Genomic DNA, 26,624 nt, shown 5'->3' on the forward strand with positions numbered 1-26,624 from the left:
TTCTACATTTGTTTGCTTAAACGACTGAAATCAGTCTGTAAATAATAATTACAAACAATCGCATTGAGCTGATACAACATTATACGTATATTATATATTTGTTATTAAAAAAAAGTTTAAAAAAATTTTAGTGTCAGGATTTGATCCACGTCCCTTGAGGTTAGCAAGCGTGCACTCTACCACTTTACTAAAGAACCCATCGACATATTGCAAGAATATTTATTACAATCTTTGTAATGCCAGTTTAATCATTATTTTAAAACTTGATATTACAATTTACTGGGACAATTTTAGTTTACCAAATATATTCTCGGGTAGTTTCACTATCATAAAGTTTCACTTGGCACACCAATACATTTGGTATGTACCATAATATTTACGAAAGTTACTATATATGGGTTTATGTTGTTACACGTGGGTCTTCCATCTTTGCGTCACATTGCTGTTCATCAACTTCCATTCCATTTTTACAAAATCACTACTACTAAATGCAGTATACTGAGAGCTAAGATGTTTACGTTTCAGAAGTACTACTCTCAATTTTGTTTCAAATAGAAAATTATCTCAGTACTTGATTAGTTCCCAGTACACAAGATTGTCGAGAGCCATTGTACATGATTCCTTTAAATGTCCTGTATTCCACACCACTAAGAAAATGAAAATATAAACTATGTATTAACAACAAGTGAAATTAGCCAGCCAGTGCATATCGTAGGTTTATTTCCTTAGTTGTCATAAAGTAATGTTTCTTTTGATTCCAACTTATTAACTTGAATATTAAAATTATTCTATTGTTGTTTGCAAATTAATTTTTTAATTGTGTGTTTGAGGTTTTGAAAATTTATTTCACACACTAACCATGTCATATTCTGTATTTACAATTTTCTTTTCAAATTGTGCAAACAACTTACACACATGTTTTATCACAGACTGCACTCACGTCAACAGCCACCGACACTGTAACAGGTGAAAAATCACAGTTTCTCTGAAATCACAATCACAAGTAGAGCTGTCTGTTTTTTCTTCAAAAAAAAAAAATGAAATGGCTCATAAACAAGGCCTTTTCCTGAAAAACATTTCAACAACAAAACCCTGCTTGGAAACTAAGTACTTAAACTTTTTTTTAAACAAGTTACTTTTTAAATTAATTTCACATATATACATCATTAGACCTTAGGAACACCAGTTGCACACTTTCGAAAATGTCTTCCAAGCTCATACATATTTGTACAATAAAATAAAATATATACATTTATGAAGTAATAGGGTATATCCACGGTGCATTGAGTAATGTTTTAACATAAAGCCACCAAAGTGTGCAAAATATATATATTTTTTCTTTCATGTGTTTATTTTCAAAAAATAATAAATTATGGACCACTTGTACTTGTCCTGAACAGATGTTTCAGTTTTCAAACTTTATTCTAATGTTTCATATTACAAATAATCAATTATATTTAGATCCAACAGGGTGAAAATCTTTCAGCACTTTTGATGCAGCTAAGTTTGTATACGGTAAGACATAGATATTGAAACTTTACATGGTACTGTACTGTAAATAAAACCATTATGTTTTGTTTACGGTTGTATCAATTTCAAACAAAGCTAGGTAACGGCACAATTTCAACTGATTGTCGTTACCATGACTTAAACACTTTTTTTTTTTTTTTTTTTAAGAAATACTAAATGGAACTATTAAATCAACCACTACACTGTCAGTAATTATAAAGGTACTATTTAAATATGTTTTGAACAATAGTGTTTTAGTTACATTACAGATTTTTATGACCAGTATATGTTCAGAGGTTTAGAAAGTCACTAGAAGATGAAATATTATGCTCTTAACTCTTCTAACAAACATTAGTATTATTCCATAATGGAAGAAAAATTTACGGTCTTTTTAATTGTTTGTTACTAAATTACTGTAAACATTTCAGAACCAAACAGTTTTAAAAAATAATTTGTAAGTGATAAATTATGGAACTCAGTTTTTTTAAATTGAATTTTTAAGACACATAGCAAGTTTAATGTAAAATTACATTAGCAATAGGGCACAGAATTAATGGTAAGTAATCTCAGAAATCAACATGAAATAATCCGAAGAACTGTTACCACAAAATGAACGAACTATAATCGTATGTGCTGCAATTTATCAACATAGATATTTGATGAGCTATTTAACTTGTATAGTTGTGAATAAAATTATCAATAGGTTTTATTTTAATTACAAAACTTGTTAAATACAGAATTATGTATATGAAATATGCATACTCAAGTGCCTATATTCTATTAAAGTGTTAGATCACAACCAAGATATAAAACAGATTATGCGATTTATTGCTATTTTTATTTTATGTTTCATCACATGTGGTTTTTAGCTCTGAGGGTTTCAATATATTACGTGCTTTAGGCATGTACACACTGGCAGGTACTATGTACTTTCTCAAAGTACATAACAGTAAATCTTTTATTTTTCTTAGCCTTCCCTGCTGCATTAGATATCTAATGCAAAATAATAGTTCACATTTTAAACGAAAATAAAGTAGGTTTGGTGGTTTCAATTTTAACTACAAAATAGCAGCACACATCACTACAATCTACAGACCACTTAATCACTACATCTAAGTTTAAACAAAAACAACTTCCAAACAAAACAAACAGTCAGCGACACCATATTTTACAAATTCCTGCTGTCAACAGAACATGGTATGCAAGTACATACCGTACGATCACAAACATCACATAGTCCTTGCTGTTTCTAGAGCAACGACCTTCAGTGAGAGTTCTTGAACGTAACTTGCAAAAGATGATCCCACCATCCAACTGGACCATGGAGCTCTACACCAGAGAGTTTTCCACACCCGACCAACCCATCTCGCCGAACACAAACTTAACCGTTAAGTGCACGTGAAGCATAAATCTTATATATATATTTTTTGTTGTTCCTGCCGTACGCCAGGCGGAAGTGTCTACTCCTACGTCAGCTTGCTGTACATGTCTTCTATTTGAGGCTTGAAGTATTGCTTCAGCTGTGGCCGTTTGCTCTTCAACGTAGGCGTCAGGAGTCCGTTCTGGACAGAGAACGGATCGGGATGCAGGTAGATATCCTTCACCTGTCAGACAAAGACAAGCGCATGTTCAGAAACAGATTAAAAAAAGTAGTTACCATCAAGGCATATCCAAACAACCACAAGATCAATGCAGTTGAATTTCACAACTGGGTGGAGCATAAAAAAACTTATAGTTAAAAAAAAAAGGGGGGCTTTTATCGTGTACTCATGTTGCAAATAAACTTATAATCCGAAACTTTTACACAAAATTTAGCCCAGAATTCTATAAAATAATGCTGAGTGTGTGATAAATATACGAAAATTGTGTTTTCAACTACACATCTTGACGTGAGTCACACATAGTTTCTGCACGTGCTGCTATAATTTGCTACCTGAGAAGCTACGTCAACAATCGAATCATTTGATTAGCAGACTGAAAGGTTAAACAATATACAGTAGAACCCTGTTATAATGTTCCTGCTTATGTCAATCCAGATTAGTCAGGGTGCCACGTTCTGCGGACATGCGTGATCTACATGCCAGTACTGCACACTCCATTGTACATCTGATGTGGCAATCATTGTTACATGGAGTACAAATTTATTTCCACCACACCTTTTGAGGTGCGTCACTCCCTTCGTTGACGAGTGCACATGCAGAACCTAACAACATGAACCCCTCCTGTTCAGTCGCAATACATATATGTATAACTCAGGCATGGTGGTAAGCCTGGACTCTTGTTCCAGAAGACCCGGGCGACAGTCCTGGTCAGGCGATCCTGATTTATGTTTTCCGAGGTTTCCTGAAATCACTCCAGGAACTCTGCGATGGCTCCTTACTGAACATGGCAAATTGCTTCTACAATTAACTTCTAAGTTATGTATTGTATGTAACAGTCTGTAATGACCTCACTGTCAAAGATGTGTTAAACCAAAAATTAATAACTAAAGTACGTAATACAACATAACAAATGTTATTTGAGGCAGTTAGAAGCAAAAAGGGGGGGGGGATGTGACAGAATATAGATATTATGTTTAGTTGAATGTAAATATGAAAATTTTTGTAGGCAAAGGAAAAAAAGGTTTCGTCCCAAAGGGATACATGTGTACTCTAGATTTAAGCTACCCTGTATCAAGTTTTTGTAAATCATTTAACAAAATGTTTATAATTTTTGGAAGCTTTAAAACTTGTTATCTCAAAACTATCCTACATTCAATTATGTTTTACACCATTGCTTCTGACCAACAGAATTATTAAAAAATAAATATATTTTGTTTTAAATTATGTAGTAGGTATTCAATTGGAATTCATTTGGCATGTACCTATAGCCTACTACCTATGACAAACAACATGGATTTGCAAAAAAAAAAAAAAAATTCTCACATTAGACAAACGATCACTAGAGACATGCAAAATTCGCAGATTCATTTTGCTATAGGCTAGCATAAAAACAACTATACCTTCGCACCACTTCTGCGATTGGCCCACATTTCATCCGGGGAACTGTGAGCCAATGGGAAACACCAAACCAAGAAAGTGCCGAATTACGGGACAGCCTAGTTGAGACGTCTCGCACGTCAGTCAGTAGCCAACGAACAGCTGTCATTTCCGCGAGTATTTGGACTGTGGAGTCCATCCTAGAGGTCAATGAATTTGCGAAATTTGCAGGTCTCTTAATGATCACTTGCTGACACACGGGATTTGGTTTACAAAGGATTGTTTACTGCATTTTAAAGATTTCAAATTTAAATTAACACCTGATTCATTATTATTATTAGTCATTTAAATTGAGAGTGCAAATTTTTTCAACATGTGTGTTAAGTCCGTCGGGGAGAAGTGTGTTTCGGCGCGACATCTCTCCGGCACCGAGCTCACCTGCTCGAAGGACCGCAGGCCGCACTCCTTGCCCCAGGACACCATGTCGTCCATGATGAGCTGCTTCACCTCCGGGTGCGCGCACAGCACGGACAGCGTGCCGGGGATCTTGTTCTCCGTCGCCCAGCACTTTATCACGTCCACGTCCGGCACCACGATCGCCACGATGCACGACTGCCAACACCACAGGCACCAGACTCTCTAGCACGCGCACCGAGGACGGGGCTCCAGATTTCCCGTGGTCGTGCGCCCCCCCACCACCCGCGTAGGGACGCAGCCGTGTAGGACGGTTCCAACGGCAGCGGCGGAATGTCCTTCGTGATAAATGAAATCCGGTACTCCAAAAGAAAAAATAATAATGCAAGCCCACAGTAGCATTAAAAAAAAAGGTGTACCTATGTATGTGCATTAGAAGTTATGCTTATTTTCGATTTAACACACTGAACCATATTGAAATTTATTGTAACAAAAATTAGTAAAATAAATACTGAGTATTCAATATTAATATAAACACGTGTATAAATATAATTATTTATTTTAATAAAATAATACAGATAAAATATTATCAAAAAATTAAAACCAACAAATATGCCGAATGTTTAATCTAATTTATTAATTTTATCAACATACTTATGAGCATGTGTATAATGGCTGCTGTGCACAGCGATTGTTCCAAACTCTTTGTTTCCACAAGGAAGCGGTTCTTTTTAAAAACAATATCTCTGTAAGAGTGTGTGTTGGTGACCTTGTGTGGGTCCCACCGTTTTTATGTTGTATATATATCTTGTTTTAAAGCAAAATGATTCACATTATTAGATGCCGAATTTATTCATCCACTTTATTCTTCATTACTTCTATTTTATCTACTGTTATATTTCTCCAGCTATGTGAACATTAGTGTACCGTAAAAGTGGGTGAATAAAAACTGCAGAGTGAATATTTATGTATTAAATCTTTAATTAAAATTTTGATATTTTCTAAGTTATTTATCAAATTTATCAAGAGAGATTTTTATTGCTGAATTTTGTTTGTACGAATCTCTGAGCTGATTGATTCTGTTCGCCCCTCTGTTTCTATTCATCCCGTTTTAAAGTAAATACTACAAATTCCTTATGGTAAAATTTTTTTCACATAATTGATTTTATAATTGGATCTATTTTAAGATGGCTGTTGTTGTCAGGAGTAGTGGGTGAGAAATATATGAGGCAGGCTAAGTCTAGAATGTGTGAAGCACATGCAGTATGTGTGCTGTTTTGATGAGATGAAAACGATTGGTGCATGATAGGAGGGTATGAAGTCGCTTCAAAACACTTTGAAAACTGATCACTCGTGAACGAAAATGAGTAGCTGCCTTTACTCTCATCCTACCTTATTGGCCATTCCAGTTTATGGCAGTTGCCAGATACGGGAGCCTTACCTTCAGAGACTCGCCACAGACAAAGACTTGTTGCACGTACTGGCTGCGTATGTACACGTTTTCTATCTTCTCTGGGACGATGTACTCTCCCTGCGAGAGCTTGAAGATGTGCTTCTTCCTGTCGATAATTTTCAGGGTGCCATTCTGTGAAAAAGAAATTTCAAGTTGAATCGATAATGCATACAAATACATGTTTGTAAGTGTACAATGGTAGTAGTTAGTCAATTCGTTTGTAGAGTTCTAGGGCGATGTTCCAAGACGTTCGGTTAAAGTAGTGAATCAGCACTGCCTAGTTGGGATGATCACTGGCCAGAGATACCCAGGTGCATTTACAGCAATAACATTCCTTGATTCGTCACAAATGGGAAACGCAGCTGTATGATTTTTCTTGGAGCACTCCTGTTTCTCACACCTACTCATTCCATTAAATGCTCGATCATCATCACATCTCATCACCATTCGGTGTTTTCCTGATAAGAAGTTAGCCCCCACCATATTTAATTAGTTCATTTTATTTCTTTACAGTAAATTTTTAACTAAATGAATCATAATTAAAAGAGTTTGTATTATTGAGCTGATCTAGAACACCATTACCAGCAAAGACTGTAGAAAAATTTGCTTGAGAACAAATCATGAAGTGATGTGAAATAATCTTCACTAAAGAAAAGCTGGAAAAAAAATCACCCTGAAAATTATACTACTACTGAATATCAAGACAGTTTTCCTATTCTACTCATGTTAGCGATATTTCTTATACAGTACGAGGTTATTGCAGTCCACATTAACTTTGATAATCAAGACACTTCTGTACTTCAATTTTTAGCTATTTATATGAATTTTTGACATGAGAAGGCATGGATGTGTTGTTACTATCTGATATTTATTTACAGACTCCAGTCACTAACTGCAAGGAGTAAAAAAACTTATTACTTTACGAGGGGCCATAATAATTATTTACCGCAGTCCTCGAATGTAATTTTCAAGGGAAGCCTAAGATGTACATCAAGTTCTGTCCCTGCCCGAAAACGCCCGAATACTCACCTTCGGCCAACCTCTGGTTTATTTATATTAATTTATATTTCTCTGTTTATTTTAATGTAGCTATACTAACCGAACTAACCGTCCATAATGTTTTAATGTAGCTAACCTAACCGACCACTTTTAATATTTGAATTCATTTTTCCTGCGCAAAAAATAAAACAAACCCCGAGGTTGAACGAAGGTGAATATTCGGGCGTGTTCGGGCAGGGACAGAACCTTGATGTACATCTTAGGGTTCTCCATCTTCAATGTCCGAAGTTATAGGTTGTATGCCTTGTAAAAAGTGAAATGATTTAATACAGACGCTGTATTGCGCGCTGTGGCAAGAAGTCATAGATAGAGACCGGAAAAATTCGCGAATTCATTTCGTGATAGGCTAAAATACAAATACTAGTTATACCTCAGTGCTGCCTCTGCTATTGGCTCACAACTCACCTGGATGACTCTGGGCCAATGAGAAACACCCGACCAAAGCTGTATCGAATCACAGGCTGCTACGTTGGGACGTCTCACAAGACAGCAGCCAATGAGTGGGTCGCATTTGACCTAGTGTACGTAGCCTACAGGTCATTGAACCCGCGAATTTTTCCGGTCCCTAGTCGTATAACACCAAGCCGGGGCGGGGGGCCGGGGGACTCACCGGCGTCCACATGCCGATGTCCCCGGTGTGCAGCCAGCCGTCGCTGTCCACCGTCTCCTTGGTCTTCTCCTCGTCCTTGAAGTAGCCGAGGAAGACGTTGGTGCCCTTGACGCACACCTCGCCCTGGCCCTGCGACGCGTAGTACTCCATCTCCGGCACGTCGACCAGCTTGACGGAGCAGCAGGACACGGGGGGCCCCACGTGGTCCGGCACGTGGTCCCCCTGGACCGTGAGCGTGATGGGCGCCGTGCACTCCGTCTGGCCGTAGCCCTCCACCACCTGGGAGCAGACCACCGCAGTCACTCAGTACCTCTTCAACTTAACCACCTCAGTCACGCCGTGTCTCTGCACTCCGCAACTATTTCAGTACCTCTTCAACTTGTTTTCTGCTTTCATGCTGCAATACCTACACTAACTTCAGTTTTATTTTTCAAGAAACATCCCATCTAAAGTACCACACAATATTTTTTTATCCCATTTATTACACTGAAAGAAATTTTTGTATATTTTACAAGGAAAATCCTTGGAAACCCTGTTGCCAAGGATATTACTTGTAAAACTACAAGGCAGAGCTTTGTACCATGTGCGATTTTGCAAGGCTCCTAGGCAACAGGGTTTCCAAGAATTTTCCTTGTAAAAGTACTACAATTTTTTTTAGAGTGTATATTTTAGCTAAAGTTTGTCTAGACAAATATATTTTTTTTTCAATTACCTGAACAATTGTACCAAAAATAATTTGTTTTGGAAATTATGTACCTACATATAGTCACAATAAAGAGGGCCATCGATGGGGAGTGGCAAGGGAGGCGGGTGGGGCAAAATCCCTGGAGACCGAGCTCCGGGTGGGCCCGGTTGAGTTAGATTTTTTTAATGCACAAATATACCCTGATTATTAGTGTGAAATTACATGTTTATTAGTAATAGACAAGTTTATGCAATACGCACAGTTCAAATATACAGTTATAGCTTTTTTTTTTGTGTGTATCATCTTAGCTTTCAGTATACAGAATTTGGTGGGAGTAATTTCGCAAATGTGATGGTTTCCCTGATCTGAAGAATGCCCTGAGAGAGAAAGACATTAGACCACCAGGACACGTGTCTCATGAACTGGTGTCCTCCAATCTTATGAAGCTACTCATTGAATTCAGAAATATGGTTGAATATAGTGGAGAATTGCCTCTTAATGCTATGTACTATCATATTCTACCTCTGCAATAAATATATGTACGCATAGTTGGCAACCCACATAAACTTGCTTTCCAGCAACAACCAGTATAAAAAAAAATTAATTTGCCTAATTACATTAAATGAGGACATTTAGTTGCACTAGAGCCAAAAATTTTTATTAAGTTTGTGGCTTTGGCCCAGGTGGAACCAAGAGTTTTGACACTTCAGTTATAACCATACTTAAGCCCAATGGCATACAATTAGTAATAAAGAGGCAGGTGTCACGTTAGGCGATAAAACAAAATGTGGTTCTGGTTAATTTATTGCAGTTATTCAAGTTTTTTTTTTAAATGGGATGAATTCACTACAACGGAATTTTCATTACAACGTATAAAAAAAAACCTACAGCTTCGGTACTTAATGAAGGTATGAACTTCATATTGAACTGTTAACACCTTGATGTGAGAGGTGTCGTGGGGATCTGGACACACAGACTGAGCGAGGTTGTAGTGCGCGCAGACAAGATGCCAGCAGGGGCGTAGCCAGGATTTCTTTTCGGGGGGGGGAGGGGGGGGTGTTTACTTACACTCTGCCCCCGTAACTAGGAAGGGAGGGGGGGGTCCGGGGGGCCCTCCCCCGGAAATTTTTTGATTTTAATGCGCAAATTGGTGCTATTTAAGCACTTTCGTAATTAAAATATTGGATTTAAAAATAACATAAATTTGTGTCCCGACTATGATTTTTTTTAACGAGACACTGTTGAAAACTCATTGCTGAATATTAAGGGTTATCGGCTCAAGGGTTCTTTCTTAGTTTCATCTAAGTGCATCTGCAACAGCTAGACAAGTGTAAATTTTGTCATAAGTGTGTGTGTGTGTGTGTGTATAATATTTCGGGGGGTGTTTGGACACCCAAAACACCTCCCCTGGCTTCGCCCCTGATGCCAGGGAACAGCACTGACCAGGCAGCCGACGGCACAGCGGATGAAGGTGAGGACGTTGCCGGCCAGAGGCGCGCTGGCCACGACCATGAGCCTCAGGTGGCCCCCCAGGCCCTCCTGCACCTTGCGGAACACCAGCCGGTCCCAGAAGCTGTTGTTCCGGATTATGCCCCTGCAACGCGTCGATAGGAACCGCCGTGAGCTTGCGTGGTGTTCGGAAGTTTGCTGCGCACCGAGCATCAAGTTTCTACGATTTACATAATTTATATAAGAGAAAGACTACCATGTGCCAAAATTTCGAGGATCCAAGACCTGTGTACTTAAAAATTGTTAAACCTGAAATCACCGAATGCGAGATATACTTGTAACATTACTCTACAACCCAAAACAAAATTTAACATAGGTTAATGTAGTAAAACTGAAAGTTTTTACATTAAATTCAACATGAAATCAAGATTTTTTTTCATAATTTGTAGTATGTAGTAAAAAGCTAAATCAATGGTTAGCATAAATTCCTTGCCACAACAGTATTGGAGATCATATATTCAATAAAACAATAACCCACTTAAATCTGGAGAGATCTGTTAGGTGAGGAATGTTGCGAAATTAAAAAGCAGTCAGTCCCAAACTTGAATGTTTTCGTTACAATCCTACACATCATACATTTATCCGTCACGTCGTGGTCTCACCGCTTCATTTCTCCTTCCTTGGCGCTCATCGCCATGTTGAACAGCATCTTCTTGATGAAGGAGCCGTTGATCTCCGCCATCACCTTGTCGTGGATCCTGTTGAGCAGTCGCGGCACTGCCGGCATCACCGTCGGCCTCAGGGCCTTCATGTCGTCCGACAGGCGGCGGATGTCCCCGGAGTAGAAGCCCACCGCGCCCCCCACCATGTACACGCCGTTCTGCACACAAGCACGGTTTCACATTAAAACTAGCTCTGCCTGCAACTTGGTTCGCACGGAATAATTTTGGAGCAACGCATGATGGGAAGGGGGGGGGGGGGGGAACAGATGTGAACATCCAGTGGGAAAAATTGCAAATAAATAATCTGGGTGAAAAATAAACTAACCGTTACTTCACAATATGTACTATTGCTTTTGTCAAAATTCATCAAAATCCAATTTTTGCGTTAAGCTATAATAAATTAACAGACGGCCAGACTAAAATTTGTAAAAAAAAAAATTTTTGTTGTTGCTTGTTTTGAGTCACTTTTATAAGGGTGCCTCATGAAACTTGTCTGAAACGTGGCAGTTTTCAAAACTAGTACGTACCAGCCGTTCCCATTTCATAAATTTCCCTGCAAAGCATCACATTACATTTGCTCATGAACTCTTGACAACTACTTGAAGTTGTACACCAATACTGCTGACAGAACAGGGGCAGAAGGATATGTGAGAACTATCAAATTTGAGGCACGTTACATTTAAAAAATCTGCCATTATTTTAAAAATATACTCCATGTACGGACACAACTGCACAACAGTTTTTTATAGTAAACTAGCTAAACCCGGCCACGCTTTGCTGTGGCACAGTTTAATATTAATTCATTGTTTAATTTAATATTTTACTGTGCATGGCTGTGGAATGTAATAGAAGAAATAAAAATGTGTTTAGCTTAAATATTTTTATTGTAAAGCTAATGGAAGGACTACATTCCTTGTTTTCCCATTTTTTGCATAAACATATAGATCAGATGGTTTACCGACTCTGGAGCACCCGACATATAACTGTCCATGAGAGAAGCATTCATTTTCTAAATTCAAACCGCACACTTGCAAAGATTGTCCTTGTGCTTTATTGATGGTCATAGCGAACGCAAGGCGTATTGGAAATTGAAGTCGTTTGAACTCGAACGCCATATCTGTCGGAATAAGTGGCATTCGTGGAAGTAATACGTCTTCACCTTTATGAAGTCCAATCAAAATTGTTGCTTCAATAAGATTATCCATTAATTTTTTAACTACTAATCGTGTACCATTACATAATTTAGGCTGACAGATATTTCGAAGCAATATAATTGGCACACCAATTTTCAAATTCAAAATATGTGGTGGTAATCCTGGAACATCGAGTGAATTGAGAAATTCCGTTGGAAAGTTCACTGCTTCATTTTGGTGCACTACTGAATCAATAGATTTGTATGTCATTGTTTCACCTTCGATTCTGTTTATAATACTATTGTTCATATCGTGTACGTCAACATTTTTAGCCGCTAGAATGGCTCTTTCGCTCAACCATGCATGATTTTTGAATTTTGTTTCGATGTTTTGGAATACCTTGTCTACTAATTCCTCTTTTGAATCTACGATGTTGCATAAATCAGATGATAAGCTGATTTTTCCTGTTTCTGGATTTGTAGGTACAGTGCCGTTACCAACTTCAATTAATTGTCTTGAAAATATGACTGCTGTTGGATCGTTCTGAAGTTTAACTCGCATATTCGTGGTTAAATGCATTTTTTTTTACTGTGCTCCAAAAATTTGAATATTTTTTAATTTAAACGTATTTTTATCAATAGAGTCGAAAGAATATACTTTCAAATTAAATAAAGTTTTTTATTCTTTCTTGAAATATATATATATACATATTTGTGTAAATTATAGTCGTCAAGGCACAATGGTCGAGTAGCCTGATGTGCTTGAACTTCGACAATATGGTACAGCATCGTCGAGCGTGGTCACAACTAAGTTGGGTGACCATGATATTTAGTTATAGAAACTTTTTTTTCCGACTTTTCCGGTGGATTTTCCCAAACTTTTATTTCATATAAACACTCTTCTGTTAAGATGCAATGTTCTGTAAAAATTTCAATCCAAACCATCGTATACTTTCCGAGTTTTGCGGCCAAATACATACGGAAGCTAAATTTTTATATATATAGATAATAATTTACATTCAAATAAAATTTACGTTATATAACAAAGGCAACCTGAATGTTTTTGAAGATTACTGTATTTGCAATATTTAATGTGTAGGCTACATAGTTTTATAAATTTATGTTGCTCTACATTTCAACAAACTGCAGACATCAAAACTCAACCAAGTCATCAATATAACTTATCTAATGCTAATCTCAAAGTTTGCCCGTAAAGAGCACATATATTTCCTCTATATTTTCGTTAGTTTCTTGTATTTTTTGGCATTAATTTCTTAACAAAAAAAAACTTCTCGTATACAGCAAATATGTAAGATACAGACTTGACATAAAATAAATTTATTTATTTAAATGCTAGTACCTCCGTCGAGTTAAGTATAAAATGCCTGTTTATTTTCAAAAAAATATGCATTGTATGTAAATTTTTATTTGACACCTTATCTACTACTATATGTCATCACTGTAAATAAATGTATTTTTTTAACATGGAAATAGTATAAATAAAACTGCTGTATGTTCTTGAAGGCCAGAGATGCCCGTGCCTGAATTGACGAAGGCCGGAGACGCCCGTGCCTGAATTGACGAAGGCCAGAGACGCCAGTGCCTGAATCGACGAAGGCCAGAGACGCCCGTGCATGAATTGACGAAGGCCAGACGCCCGTGCCTGAATTGACGAAGGCCAGAGACGCCCGTGCCTGAATTGACGAAGGCCAGAGACGCCCGTGCCTGAACTGACGGAAGTCTGCTAGAGGAGGGCAACGGAGAACCAGGACGACGACCCAGGGAAGGCTCGCACGACGGGGAGAGACAAGGGGCTACCTACCTCGCAGCAGCGCTCCAGCATGTGGGCGAGCGGCAGGAACGACACCATGACGTCACTGCTGCGCGGCCGGTGCTCCCCCAGCTGCAGCATGACGGCGCACACGCCGGCCATCACGTTCTCGTGGCTCAGCATCACGCCCTTGGGGTTGCCCGTCGTGCCGGACGTGTAGCAGATGGTGCACAGGTCGCTCAGCTTCGGAGGCTGCGGGGGGCAACAACGGTCCAGACACTGCATTACTGCACGAAGCTGACTTTAAAACACGGGGAAATTTTTTTAAAAAACAGGCTTCCATACTAAGCGATGAAACACTTCTGTTGTCCCCAAAAATTTTTAATACATCTCGTGACTCAAGGGGTTGTATCGCCAATTTCTGAAAATATCACAACACATAAAATTGCCTGTTAGTGCACTCATGCCATCTTGCGCATGCGTCATTGGTGGGGGGAAGGGGGGGGGGGTTGATGAAGAACCTTGAAATTCACCGTGCGCGGCCAAAGAATTAGTCATAACCACAACCCCCCCCCCCCTCGTCCCCAAACGGAAAGTGTTACACGAGTTATTTGTGCGTCTTCATGTGGATATTGAAGTGCTCTTAAAAGGTTAGCTACGCTGAAAAAAAAAAAAAAAAAATTTGCCGAGCGAAAAGTTGTGCCGGGTGACAGTTCACAAAACATTCTAAAATTGCTTGTTCCAGGCCATGTCTAAGGGACACCCAAATTATCGGCCGGCTGAAGTAAGTGCAGTGTTTGGATTGTGGAAACCAGTTTTAAAAAAAATAGTATTTTATGACACAAAGTGTTTTTAACTATGAAGATTGTGATCCATACTTTTTTAACCGTTATCCGGCATAATTTCCACAATGTTTTGGGTGTTGCAACACGGTGCTGGTGAGGTAAAAAGTCAGGGGAGTTCAATTTTTTTTTATGAGATGGTATTATTTTACATTTTTTAGTGCTTTACCATTTGTAATTTTGTACAACTATTAAATACTATAAAAAAAATTAGCTAAAACTATAGTTCTGATAACAACTTCCCAATCTGTCAGAAATTAGTTAAAAAAAAAAAAGACCTTAAGAATCTATTATCTATCAGAATACTGGACTCTCCATAGCTAGAGACCGGAAAAATTCGCGGATTCCTTTCGAGACAGGCTGGAATCCAAACTCGTTTAGCTTAATGCTGCGTCAGTGATTGGACCGCAATTTACCTGAAGGACTCTTGAGCCAATGGCAAACACTCAACAAAAGAAGTATCGAATCATAAGAATCGCAGTAAACAGGTGTACCGAGTCGGTAGCCAATGACCGGGTGGTGATAGTTGCCCGAGTACATTAGAAAATCGTGGAGTCTATCCTAGTGGTCATTGAAACCGCGAAGTTTTTTTCCAGTCCCTATCCACAGCTGATGACAGGAGAGTCGCGGGGAAGCCTACCACTTCAGGGTGATCCGTGGCTGCTCCCATCTTCTCCACCTCCTCGAAGCGAATGATCTCGACCCCCCTGTTCCTCGCCCTCTGATTGGTCGCCGGCCGCGTCTCCTTGATGGCGATCAGCTTCTTCAGGCAGCGGGGCGACTTGTCCAGCAGCATGTTGCACTTGGCGTCGTCCTCGCACACCACCACGCTGATCTCGGCTGCAAACAAAACCACGTGCCCATTTTTGTTCCCCGGTGCACAAATCGAAAACAAAGACGTTGTTTGATGTTAGAAAACAAAAGTAACTTAATGAAAAATAATTCTCAATCATGAGACTTGTGTTAGGTTATGTTTTTCGTGTTGTTTACATTGTACTTCTGAAAGACAAAACAAAAGAAGAAAGAAAAAGTATGGCGTCGGTGTCTAGTTAAGATGTTCAAGTAAAGATGCTGGAGTATTTGTATAAATAACTAATGCCTGTTTATTCTGTGGAAAATAAATATTAAGTAGTGAAACTAAAGCGGGTTTTGATTTCTAACATTTGAATTATTTATAATATATTTAGAATTATAAAAAAATTAATTTTATACTGCATATTGTGACAAGCAACTTAGATTGTAATACTGAATTAGTATAAAATATGCATTGATGCCTATACTTAGGCCTACTTGGAAGTTGTCAGAAAGTTGAACTGTACATACACACATGTAAACAGCTTACATTGCTAATGTCTCAATAAAAAAAAATCACTTGATATTTTTTATGATTTCATCCTTATGAATATTGATAGTATTGGCAGCCCGAACTGTATTCTGTCATTACTATATAACCACAATATTTTTCTTTTAAGGCAACCATTTATTGATGTTAGTACTTGATCTGTGTAGAAGAATAGAAAAGAAGAAATAACTAAATGTAAATCAAGCTGACAGCTCCATTAAGGAAGTACATCCACAGCCTGCTCTTGAAGGCAGCCAGCAGCCAATCAGTGGCGTGCGCAGGGATTGGGGAAAAGGGGGGGGGGGTAATTGGGGGATATATATCCCCCCCCCCCTTCTCGAAAGCCTAAAAAAAAAAAAATCTTTAAATCAATCATTCCCTCCACAAAAAAAAAAAAGAGGACGGGATTTGAAAGAAAACATCGGGCAACGTGGTTCCCGGATGGAGGTGAAGGCACTCGCTCTGCCACACACGTAATCACCTACATCGGTTGCAGATGGCTCTAGGAAAAAAGAAGTGTTTTCCATCTTTATTCATTGCATTGCCCCCAGTACAGTAGCACGTGGGTTCGTGCCCCTCCCTTCGATCCCTCCAAAGAAACAATTTTTTAAACACCACCTCTCGGAAGTAACCCAGTATCATCCTTCTAACAGACCTCCACACATGAACAAGAGGTAGCCCTTGGCTCGATGCTCGGACCACGAGGCCCGCAGTAGACCGTGATGACGACACACTGTGTCGCGGTGTTGCCAGAACAGCCGAACAGCCCGAGCACTCACTCAGCGACTGACCAAGAGTTCTGACCACCGGAGGCTAATCACGAGGACGCGCCCCCCGCCAGGTGTGTGTGTGTGTTACGGTCGGCCTAAAAAAAGTAGTATATTAGTTCTGACTTTGTTTACACTAGTGTGAAAATTTCTACACGGTTCATACCGACCGATTCGAGTGACAAGTAGTCAGTGTTTTGTTTCACGCGCGCTTTTTTAAAATTTCCAAAATTTATTGTTAAAAATCAGGGAGTCACAAGCTTTTTTCAGTTCACATAGCGCATTTAGTTTTTAGTGTTTTGTCTCGGTCTGTAGTTGAAATATGTAGGGTAGATGCAATGATGCTAGATTAATGCGAAGATACGATTTCAGCGCCCCCCCCCCCCCCCCCCCCCGATCCTCGCGCCCTAGGCTGCAGCCTAATTAGCCTAAGGGTTAAGGGGGCCGCCTCGTCAGGGGTGTATGTGTGTTAGTGAGGCGGGACGATAAGCGCGACGCTCGCTGGTATTTCCAGCGCGGTATAGCCTCTAAGCGCAAGTCTCTGAACTGGCGCGCATTCGTCTCGTCGTCACAGGATAACTGTGAAATTTGAGCGGTGACCGTACCGTAACATTATATGGCGGAGAAATGAAGATAAAGGTGTTATGCAAGTCCCTTTTAAGTGCTTTCAAGAATCTGTACTGAATGTTTTATGCCTAAAAACTACTCTGAAAACACGCTTTTTAGGCATTTCAACGCTTCTAAAAATACAGCTTAAAAACTTAATCTGAAATCAAAAGTACTTTTCGGCCCTCAGGGAACTCTTAAATGCTATTCGTAAGCAGACCCCACTCGGATATCTCGAGCAGTTTTGAAATCGCGTTGTTTTTCCTGAAGCTCTGCGCACCGGGCGTGTGTGCCCGGGTGGGCGGGGGCCTCAATCGGGCCCGGGCACTCACTCTGCTTGATGATGAAGGCGCAGGCGTCGGGCCCCAGGGTGTCGTACAGCGGCACGATGACCATGGAGTAGCAGTAGGCGGCCTGCTCGGCCAGGATCCACTCGGGGCAGTTCTGGCTGTAGATGCCGACGAAGGTCTGGGGCGACGGCGCCAGCCCCAGGTCCACCAGGCCCGAGCCGAAGTTCTTGGCGCGCAGCAGGGTCTCGTTGTAGTGCAGCCACTGGTAGGGCCTGGCGGGGGACTCGCGCCAGCCCAGGCACGGCCCGTTGTCTGCAGACACACAAGCCGCCGTCACGTCACGACCACGTGCACTTGGCTTGTGGAATACAGCCGTGTCATGGGCGGTTTCAATGATACATATATAACAGTTTAGTGTCGACTACTTACAACAAATCATACGTCAAACTGAAGGTGAAATAGCCTACTTTTTTTTTTTTTTTTTTTTTTTTTACGAATGTTCAATATCTGCACCTTTAGTTATACGGCACACATCCAACCAGGGGAGCAACAAATAAATTTCCAAAGGGGGGGCATTATACCTTTTTATAAAGAATCATCGATCTCCCCCCCAATTGAAGCGGGGGGGGGTCCCGGGGTCCCTCCCCCGGGAAAATTTGTATTCCAAGGTGGAAAATGGTGCTATTTAAGCAGTTTTATTATCTAAAAATTGATTACACAGCACTTTCTTTGCCCCCGTTTGCCCCCAACTTCAAGGTTTCATAAAGGGGGGGGGGGGAAGTACCCTTGCCCCCCATCCTGTTGTTGCGCCCCTCAAGATCACGTGCGCTGACGTGGAATCCAGCCGTGACATAGTTCGCCGACGTTATACAAAAATGTCCGCAAAATAATGTCCTCGTATTTAATGTAGACTATTTTACAACAAAGCATAAATTAAACTGAAGGTAAACTAACCTAATTTGTTTAGAACTTGACAACGTCTAATAAATCGATGAACGCCGGCTGCACTCACGAAAAAAGTGTCCCGTTACGCATATTGTCCCCTTTCACCGTGTCCCGTTACACTCATTATATATTGCTCTTTGCTAACCTGAACCTCCTAGCATTGCGACCGAGTCCGTGGCGCAAATATATTATTTTTGACTGCATCTTGGTGTTGGGTAAGCCATTTTCCTTCACATCATCCTTGAAACACTTCCATTCGTTTCCTACTTTTCCTATCATCGTCCTATCCTTAACAGAATAACACAGATTGTAAGAAGTTAAATAGCAAACATGTATAAAAGTTATAGTTAAAATAATCTCTTCGTTAAAGTAATAAAAATATTTGAATTAATGAGTGCAAATAAAAGTAAATTTATCAATTAATTTGTAGATTTCATTTCACTCCTTCTTTGTATCCATACAAAATAGTGATAATTCAATAAAAATGATTCAATTTTATTCATAAAAGTATGCAATCATTTCATCAATGTTTTGTTATGACGTTGTCACGTTAAACTATCGTCCGTAAACCGACTTTACAGACAACCAATTTTTTTTCCTCCCACGAATTTTCAATATGTGCACCTTTAGTTATACGGCGCACATCCAACCTAAAGTCCAATTCTACCCCCAATTTTTTTGGTCAACACGTCCGGAATAACGGAAGTAATAGCCTCTTCAATTACGTACCTCAACTCTGACAGCATTAGTTAGTGGCGGAACTTAGACACGATCTTTCATAAAGCCCCCAAAGGAAAAATAAAATCGAACGGCTGAGGACCGACGCCACGCCGAAACGATTTTCTGGACCATAAATAAATATAATCACAATCCGTTCAACGTAACTGAATAAATTTGATTAGATAAATTTTTAACTTACTAGATACACTTTCCAGTAAAACTACTTTGTTATCACTTATCTCAATGAAGGGCGATACGAACTCATCCTAGAGTTAAAATCAAAATAACAATACTATTAAAATTACTACGGAATACACCTCCATTAAAAAATTATTTATTGAATCTGTATGTAAAAAATAATATTGTAATTAATCTCCACTTAATTATAAGTAACAACGTGGCCTGAAATATTAATCAATTATTAAGTAAGTTAAATTCTTTAAAAAAAGTAAACTTATAATGGCGGTATAAATACTGAATATAACCAAATTAAGAAATATAAAAAGAGGACCATAGATTATGGGGCAGATTCCTTTAAATAGACCAAAACATATTTGACATGTATGGTACTAACGATGATAAATTAAGTCTTAGCAACTTGTCGCCTCTGGGATCAATGGAGACGATGAATTGTGACGAGAAATGAGAATCGAATGAGTTGAGGGAGGGGGGGAAAGAGGGCAGAGGGAAAACAGGAGTGCCCAGAGAAAACGCACAGGCTCACAGAAACGTCCGCCTCGTCACCCACTTGCGGAAGCTCCGGGTCCGACTATACCGGAAACAGAAACCAGGATGCAGGAGCGCAATATGTAGGAATGTGGTGTCAACTGACAAGTCGTCAATGAGGTTTTTTTTTTTGTTTAATTCATGCTCACCCTCCCCGCATCTACCGACCACGCTTCTACGCATTGCCTATGCTTAGACCACTTTATCAAAATATTCTGATGTAGAAACTAACACGTGATTTAACGCAGTACTGTACACACAAAATATCAAACAATTGTTGTTTAGAAAACTCTGACATATAAAGTAATACAATAATTAATTTATAATCTCAGCGAAGGGCGGCTCAACGGCAACTTTTCGGGAGAGGCTATCGCACTAAGAAAGGACGAAGTTGCAAAACACTACATAAAAAAAAAATCAAGATTTTGGCGTTTGAATATGTACAAATTGATGGTAAGAAACACAGAACTTTTGATGAATTTTACTATTTAAGTGCAAAACATGACGTTAAATAATTAAGATTTTTGGCGTTTGAATTTTTAAAAATTTGTGGTCTCAAATCCTGAACTTTTGATGAATTCAAGTATTTAAGAACAAAATAAAATAAACTTTGGTCTCTGGACGGTCTAGCGCCTCTGGAGCCGCGCCTGACCTCAGCAGTGTGCCGACCAGGCCCATGTGCTCGGAGACACCTTTGAATATATATACTGTATAGAAGTCGCGAGTGAATAGGATTTACTCTACGTTTTTCTGGGGCGTAGGATGAGCAACTTGGGAACTTCACCGCTGCAGTGCGCTGCCGTAACGCCCTGTATCGTCTTAGTTGTTATTAACACGTTAGAGCGCAGCACTGTCGCCCGCTGTCATTCCCCGCACCCCCCACCAATCATTCACTGCAGCTCAAGGTCGTTCAACGGGAGGGGGACAGGGGTGTTTGAAGAGTTAGACACTTGTCCGCTAGGGACCACCACAAGTCGATGCCCTAGAGATGGTGGCAATTGCGGCGGTGAATTAACCAACTACCTCAAACCGTATTAGAAATTTTAACCTGGGCTGGCGACTTCTATACAGTGTATATATTCAAAGGAGACACGAAGACGGCAACTGCGTAGCTTCGTGTGCTCGTTAAACGTCGTCGCCGGAGAATGCCACTACTCACTGGATTCTTTGGCTCCTTTCCTGAAGGACTCGTACAGCGTGCGCACGTCCTTGTCCATGAACGCCACGTACTTCCCGTCTTTGGAGTCCTTGTAGAACTTGGAGACTCGGATCATCTCCGGTCCCTGGAAAACAAAACACTTCACAGCATTGCGAACTAGGGTAGTCACGAACTGCTAGGAGAAAAGGCATAAAGTCTGACGCGCCTCTACCAATAGCTCGAAGAGTCCCTATTGCAGAACTGGTTCCCAAGCATCTGCAACTCTGGATGGATTTACACCATTAACGATCTTCCCATTTAACATTCTCACCCTTTGTCTTCTATCCCTTAGGAAGACTTCAAAACAACATATTAACCTTCTTCAATTGCCGCCTGAGTGGCAACTCATCAAAAGCCCTAACGAAATCAATATAAAAAAATTATCTTAAACCTGATTGCCACTTCTACAAGTCTCCCAGGAGGCCAGTCATACGTTTGCCACTGTCTGTGTTTCGTGGTTGGCTGGGTTTATTCCAGATACATGTGTGCTGTCAGCACTCCATTCACAGCCGTCGGAAGCAAACGCATCCTTAATGGCCCAGCCAAATAGGGCAATGGCTTCTCTTAAGGCCCCCCCACACACTATCAGTATCAGTATCAGTCGGAACTGAACAGTTGGAACTGCCGTCTGTGAGCAAGGACGGTGGACTGATCAGTCGGAACTGATGGACTGACGAACTGATGACTTCCCATCATATCGGACTGTGGGCTCGGAAGCACTCAGTCCGAACTGACGTGTGTGGGAACAGCGTCTAGCCAGTCCAAACTGTCTGTTCATCAGCTCGGTGTCGTAACAACCTTGGCACTTTTTTTTCTTCCTATTTTTAAACTTAAAGTGCAACTGCAATTCCAACATCCAATGTTTCTTCCAAGTTCTACGATTAAATTATACATCCTGCAGCAATCACAAGACTGATTGGGCTTGGTGAAGGCTTCAGTTGAGTCCGAACTGGTAGCTGGACTGATAGTGTGTCTGTGTGTGTGTGTGGGGGGGGGGGGGGGGCTTTAAAGACGGCCGCCAATCACAAGCAAACAATCGATAGCGCAGACATACCTTATTGCACTCTAATGAGCGACCAGATCTTTTTCGCGAAAAATACAAGCCCATGCACATGATGTTTGTTTACAAACACTGTAGAAGAAAGAACAACAGTGGCAGAAGCTTACGCAAGACCATCGTTACTTCTTTTGAGTATGTACTGTCAATCTCGAGACAAGGTGCGTGGCACAGACTATATCACGAGCTCACAGGCGTTCCTAAGCATCTGCGATCACGAACTGCGTCAGCCTCGAGAGTAACACTTCTCAAGCGCGCCAAACCACAGACTGGACATCCCTGCCTGACCTACTTTAAGCCCATCGTGCAGGGCCATCTTGGCTCAGGAAATATCACGACTTCACAGCTGTTTTCTATGAACAAAAATAAATTTCGATTACTGCTCAAAACTTGTGTCTTCACAATTAATCGAAGTATATTCTGCAAAGGGACAAAATTACAATACGTGTTAGAGCACGTTACTGACTGCGCAGTCAGAACATTTAAATACCTACTTGCAAAAAAAGTTTGTCTTGATATTCTTCAGCGTGGATGATTTTTTAAATTTTTATTTTGAAGGAAATTATGCAACAATAATGGGAAAAAAAAAATATAATCTGTCGATTTCCACACAATAGCGGCTTCAGGATGACTTTTCGGGAGGGTCTACCGCACAAAGAAAGGTCTTAGTTGCAAAAAATGAAAGTGGTCAGATATTGGCCTTGGAATATTATTTACAAATTACAGGTTTCAAGTACAGAACCTTAGTAGCTCCATGCAACTTTTGATGAGATAAAAAGTTTAACATATGAAATTAAATATTTAAGTAAACATAAATATACACTAATCAATTAAATTGGTCTCGGGAGGGGCTATCGCCCCCACCGCTCCCCCTTCTGGAGCCGCGCTTGTTTCCACAAGCCGCAGCAAGGGCGAGAGAATGGGAATGCGAAATCCGCAGCGAGCAGTCTGGAGCTCTGAACCCCGCCGGGCGCCGTTCCGGGGTGTTACCGCTCGCGCGACCGCCGCGCCGCCACGTAGATCTTCGTCGAACCTCCGCCGCGTGGGCGTACTCCGTGCCCGGGGTTACGACGACCGGGGAAACACATCATTCACAGACCCCCCGAGTCACACACCCAAATAAATCAAGTGTTCGTTCATTTGGAAGTGGCCCGCCTTGTTAAGAGGCGTGTCTGTGTTCGTGAGACGGCGGGGTGACGAAAGTGCGAAGCTCGCTGGTGCTTCTAGCGCGGAAGCCTTCTTTTCACAATAGAGAGAGCCAAAACACGAAGTTTCCCGAAGTTCATGTTTTTTCCCCGTATCTTTAATGTAGCTATCCTAACCAAATCAACCGTCCACAATGTTTTAAAGTATTTATAATGTAGATAACCTAACCTAATTGACCATTAGTATCCTTTTATCAACACCGCCATTTTTATTTACAATGAAGGAAAAAAAAACCGAAGATGCACGATCGTGCGTTCGGCTCTCTCGTCTGTGAAAAGAAGGCTTCCCCTTCTAGCGCGGTGTCGCCTCTGAGCGCAAGGCTGTGGACTGGCGCGCAGTCTTCTCGTAGTTCATTTGAGCGTAACCACAACATTGATGGCGGAGAAACGAAGATAAAGGTGTAATGCAAGTCCCTTTGAGTGCTTTCGAGAATCTCTACCGGGTGTAACACGCCTAAAAATTACCACGAAAGCACGAGGTTTTTTTGCATCTTCAACTCTCCTAATATATATATATAGTTTATAAAAGAAACACAGAAACTGAAATACTCTTCCACCCTCGGCGTATTCTTAAATTATTTTCGTAAAAAGACAACAATATGGTTTTCAAATCGCGTGGTTTTTTCTTCTGAAGCTCTGCACGCCGTGTGTGTGTGCCCGGGTAGGCGGGGGCCATAAGGGGCTGTTACGCCGGTAGAGTTACCGGTATGGCGACTAGGCCAGCATGTTAAGTGTGGGCAGTTGGGAAAGTGGTAGCTTGGGAGGTTACTAAAGCTAGTAGTTTTAAGAGTCGAGTGGGATAACACGCGGATAGTAGATCGCCCACCACTACACGGCTCACCAGCCCGCTACTCTTACCTGCGCGGACCCGTGCAGTATAGTGGAGGAAAGCTGGCAAGCTGGTTCAATAAAGACGTGGCGCTCAGGTTACTCAAGGAGATGAGATGGTCACACGTGTAAAACTGTGCCGTAAAAAAATGATCGTGTGTAGGACATAAAACAGTGTACGTTACAGAAACAAGGACATGGAACAATATTATTTTCTCCCCTATATGCTCTTCTGAAGATTCCCGCGCCTCTTGCAACAATGCTTTTGCACAAAATTTTTCACACATTTTTTCAGAGCTCGACTACCAACACAATTACGCATTGTCTGCTGAAAGACACTTCCGAACTGAACTATGCCATTTTGTAATTCTGTGTATGGACAGCTACTCTACCAGATATATAAATGTAGAATGGTTGGAACAGCTCACTTGCCCTAGTTGCTATCCCGATTGCTGTACTCATGCAATCACCCCTTTAGATTTGTTTGCTGCTGTTGTAAAATAAAAGGTAGGCTAGGTTAATGTGTTTGATAATAAAATTCTCACAAAATAGTTCTCGGGTTAGGGCACTTGGTAGGAATAGCCTAATTTTGTGAAAATGAAACGGAAGTCGATGAACCGAAATGTGGGACAAAGACGGCGGATCCACGTGTAGCAAAATAAACACGTTTATACTCACCTTCGTTAAAATTAGGGTAGCCTACATACCAAACGTATTGGTGTGCCACATTAAACTTTATGATAGTGAAACTACCCTGGAACATATTTGGTAAACTAAAATGGTCATACTTAAAAGTAATCCCAATTTTGAAAATACGCTAGTAATATGGCATTACACTATTGATAATACATAGCCTCCTTCCTAAGATCAAATTGTCCCCATAGCTTCGTGGTACAACGCGTTCCTGTTAACTCGAATGACAGTAGTTCAAATCTCGCCACTGGATTTATTTTTTACTTTTTAAAATAATGTTGAATCAACTCAATAAGTTTAAGATTTGTTTTTAGGAAGTATTAACAGTATTTCGTTTACGAAAAAAAATAAACAGATACTTAGTGTTATACTGTGTTAAATTTTTTTTAAAATTATATTTTAGTACGACCTGGTTCGATCACCGGCGGAGTCTAACTCACACTCCGCCCGGAGAACGTGGAAGGGGGGGGGGGGGGGGTTTGTCCGTGAGCCGGCGTGACGGGGTTACCCAAGTGCACTTGGACGCTCCATTCTCACAGTTTCTAACGACCTCGATGTTATGACAACTTCGATTAAATTTATCGATTCATTAATCTCGTAACAGCAAACCCAACTGAAGTAGTCTTACATGCCAATCCAGAGGCGGTTCCGAAGGACGGATATATATGTGACTTGTCTCGCCTCCCACTCTTCACAGATTCCGATAGCTCCGGTTAAAATTACGTTTTCTTGAAATTTGAGTGTCGACGAGGAGAACAATAAAAATGAGGGGGGGGGGGGGGGGGTGAACACCAGTTTTTGAACACGAGGCAGGAAGAGAAAACATTTCTAGCGATGTCGTATTTTGAAAACATCGGCCACGGCTTGAGGCACGAAGTTGTTGCTTCGTCGAAACAAATTCGGGAGCCTTATAATGGCGGCACGCCCAAGGGTCCCGGGCGTGCGAGTGTTGAAGAAGGAACGGTGGGGGGGGGGGGGGGGGGGAAAGGGGGGTGAAAGCAGCGCCGGGAATAGCCGGCGGCCGCATCAGAGACACTCGTCGCGAATCAGCCCACGGCGGGGGTACACCGCCGTCCAACACAAACAATCCCGAGGAAATGCGGGACCGAACTGACACTGAAGTGAAGGAAGGAATGTCTGATGTACACCAGCCACATTGCTTGTTTCAACGAGTTGACGTCGAGGGGGTGGGAAATAAGAGCGCGTCCGCGCCTACAAGGAGGCCGCGTCACACACGGCACTCAAAACTCTCGACGGGCGAACTCCAGAGCAACCGGAACATCGCATGACTTGATGTAAGCTTTTGGACATACGCCATTGCTACGCACATGTATGTCTGTGGAAGAAAACTACAAAAAACACAAATAAAAAAAACACAAATTAAGCAAAAAAAAAATTGCTGATGTCAGGATATAAACACCACACAATACTCCACAACAGGAATATGGTCAACAAACAAAGAAAAACAAAGAAAAATGGACTAACAGAACGAAAAAAAAAAACACAAATGTTGACAGCACAAAAATACCGAATCCAAAAAATTCAGCTCAACAGTTGAAACGAGACAAAAACACAGCAAAACTAAAAGACGAAACAAACACAATAGTTAAAAAAAGAAAAAAA

General features: G+C 40.7%; 1 protein-coding gene across 6 annotated transcripts in view; it reads right to left on the reverse strand.

The window, feature by feature from the left end:
• Positions 1 to 824: 824 nt before the first annotated feature.
• The window catches only part of LOC134543297 (long-chain-fatty-acid--CoA ligase 6), a 124,601-nt gene continuing 98,801 nt past the window's right edge, over positions 825 to 26,624 (reverse strand). For all 6 annotated transcript variants that reach the window (XM_063388211.1, XM_063388212.1, XM_063388210.1 and 3 more), the window contains 10 exons: positions 21,180 to 21,303; positions 17,672 to 17,941; positions 15,265 to 15,464; positions 13,834 to 14,034; positions 10,820 to 11,037; positions 10,152 to 10,302; positions 8,024 to 8,302; positions 6,343 to 6,486; positions 4,926 to 5,099; positions 825 to 3,113 (listed from right to left, as the gene is read on the reverse strand). In XM_063388211.1, coding sequence (XP_063244281.1) covers positions 2,976 to 3,113; positions 4,926 to 5,099; positions 6,343 to 6,486; positions 8,024 to 8,302; positions 10,152 to 10,302; positions 10,820 to 11,037; positions 13,834 to 14,034; positions 15,265 to 15,464; positions 17,672 to 17,941; positions 21,180 to 21,303 — 1,899 coding nt within the window. In that variant the 3' untranslated portion in view covers positions 825 to 2,975. The remainder of the gene's footprint in view (positions 3,114 to 4,925; positions 5,100 to 6,342; positions 6,487 to 8,023; positions 8,303 to 10,151; positions 10,303 to 10,819; positions 11,038 to 13,833; positions 14,035 to 15,264; positions 15,465 to 17,671; positions 17,942 to 21,179; positions 21,304 to 26,624) is intronic.

Source organism: Bacillus rossius, assembly GCF_032445375.1.
Source record: "Bacillus rossius redtenbacheri isolate Brsri chromosome 9 unlocalized genomic scaffold, Brsri_v3 Brsri_v3_scf9_2, whole genome shotgun sequence".
In the NCBI taxonomy this organism is placed as follows: domain Eukaryota; kingdom Metazoa; phylum Arthropoda; class Insecta; order Phasmatodea; family Bacillidae; genus Bacillus; species Bacillus rossius.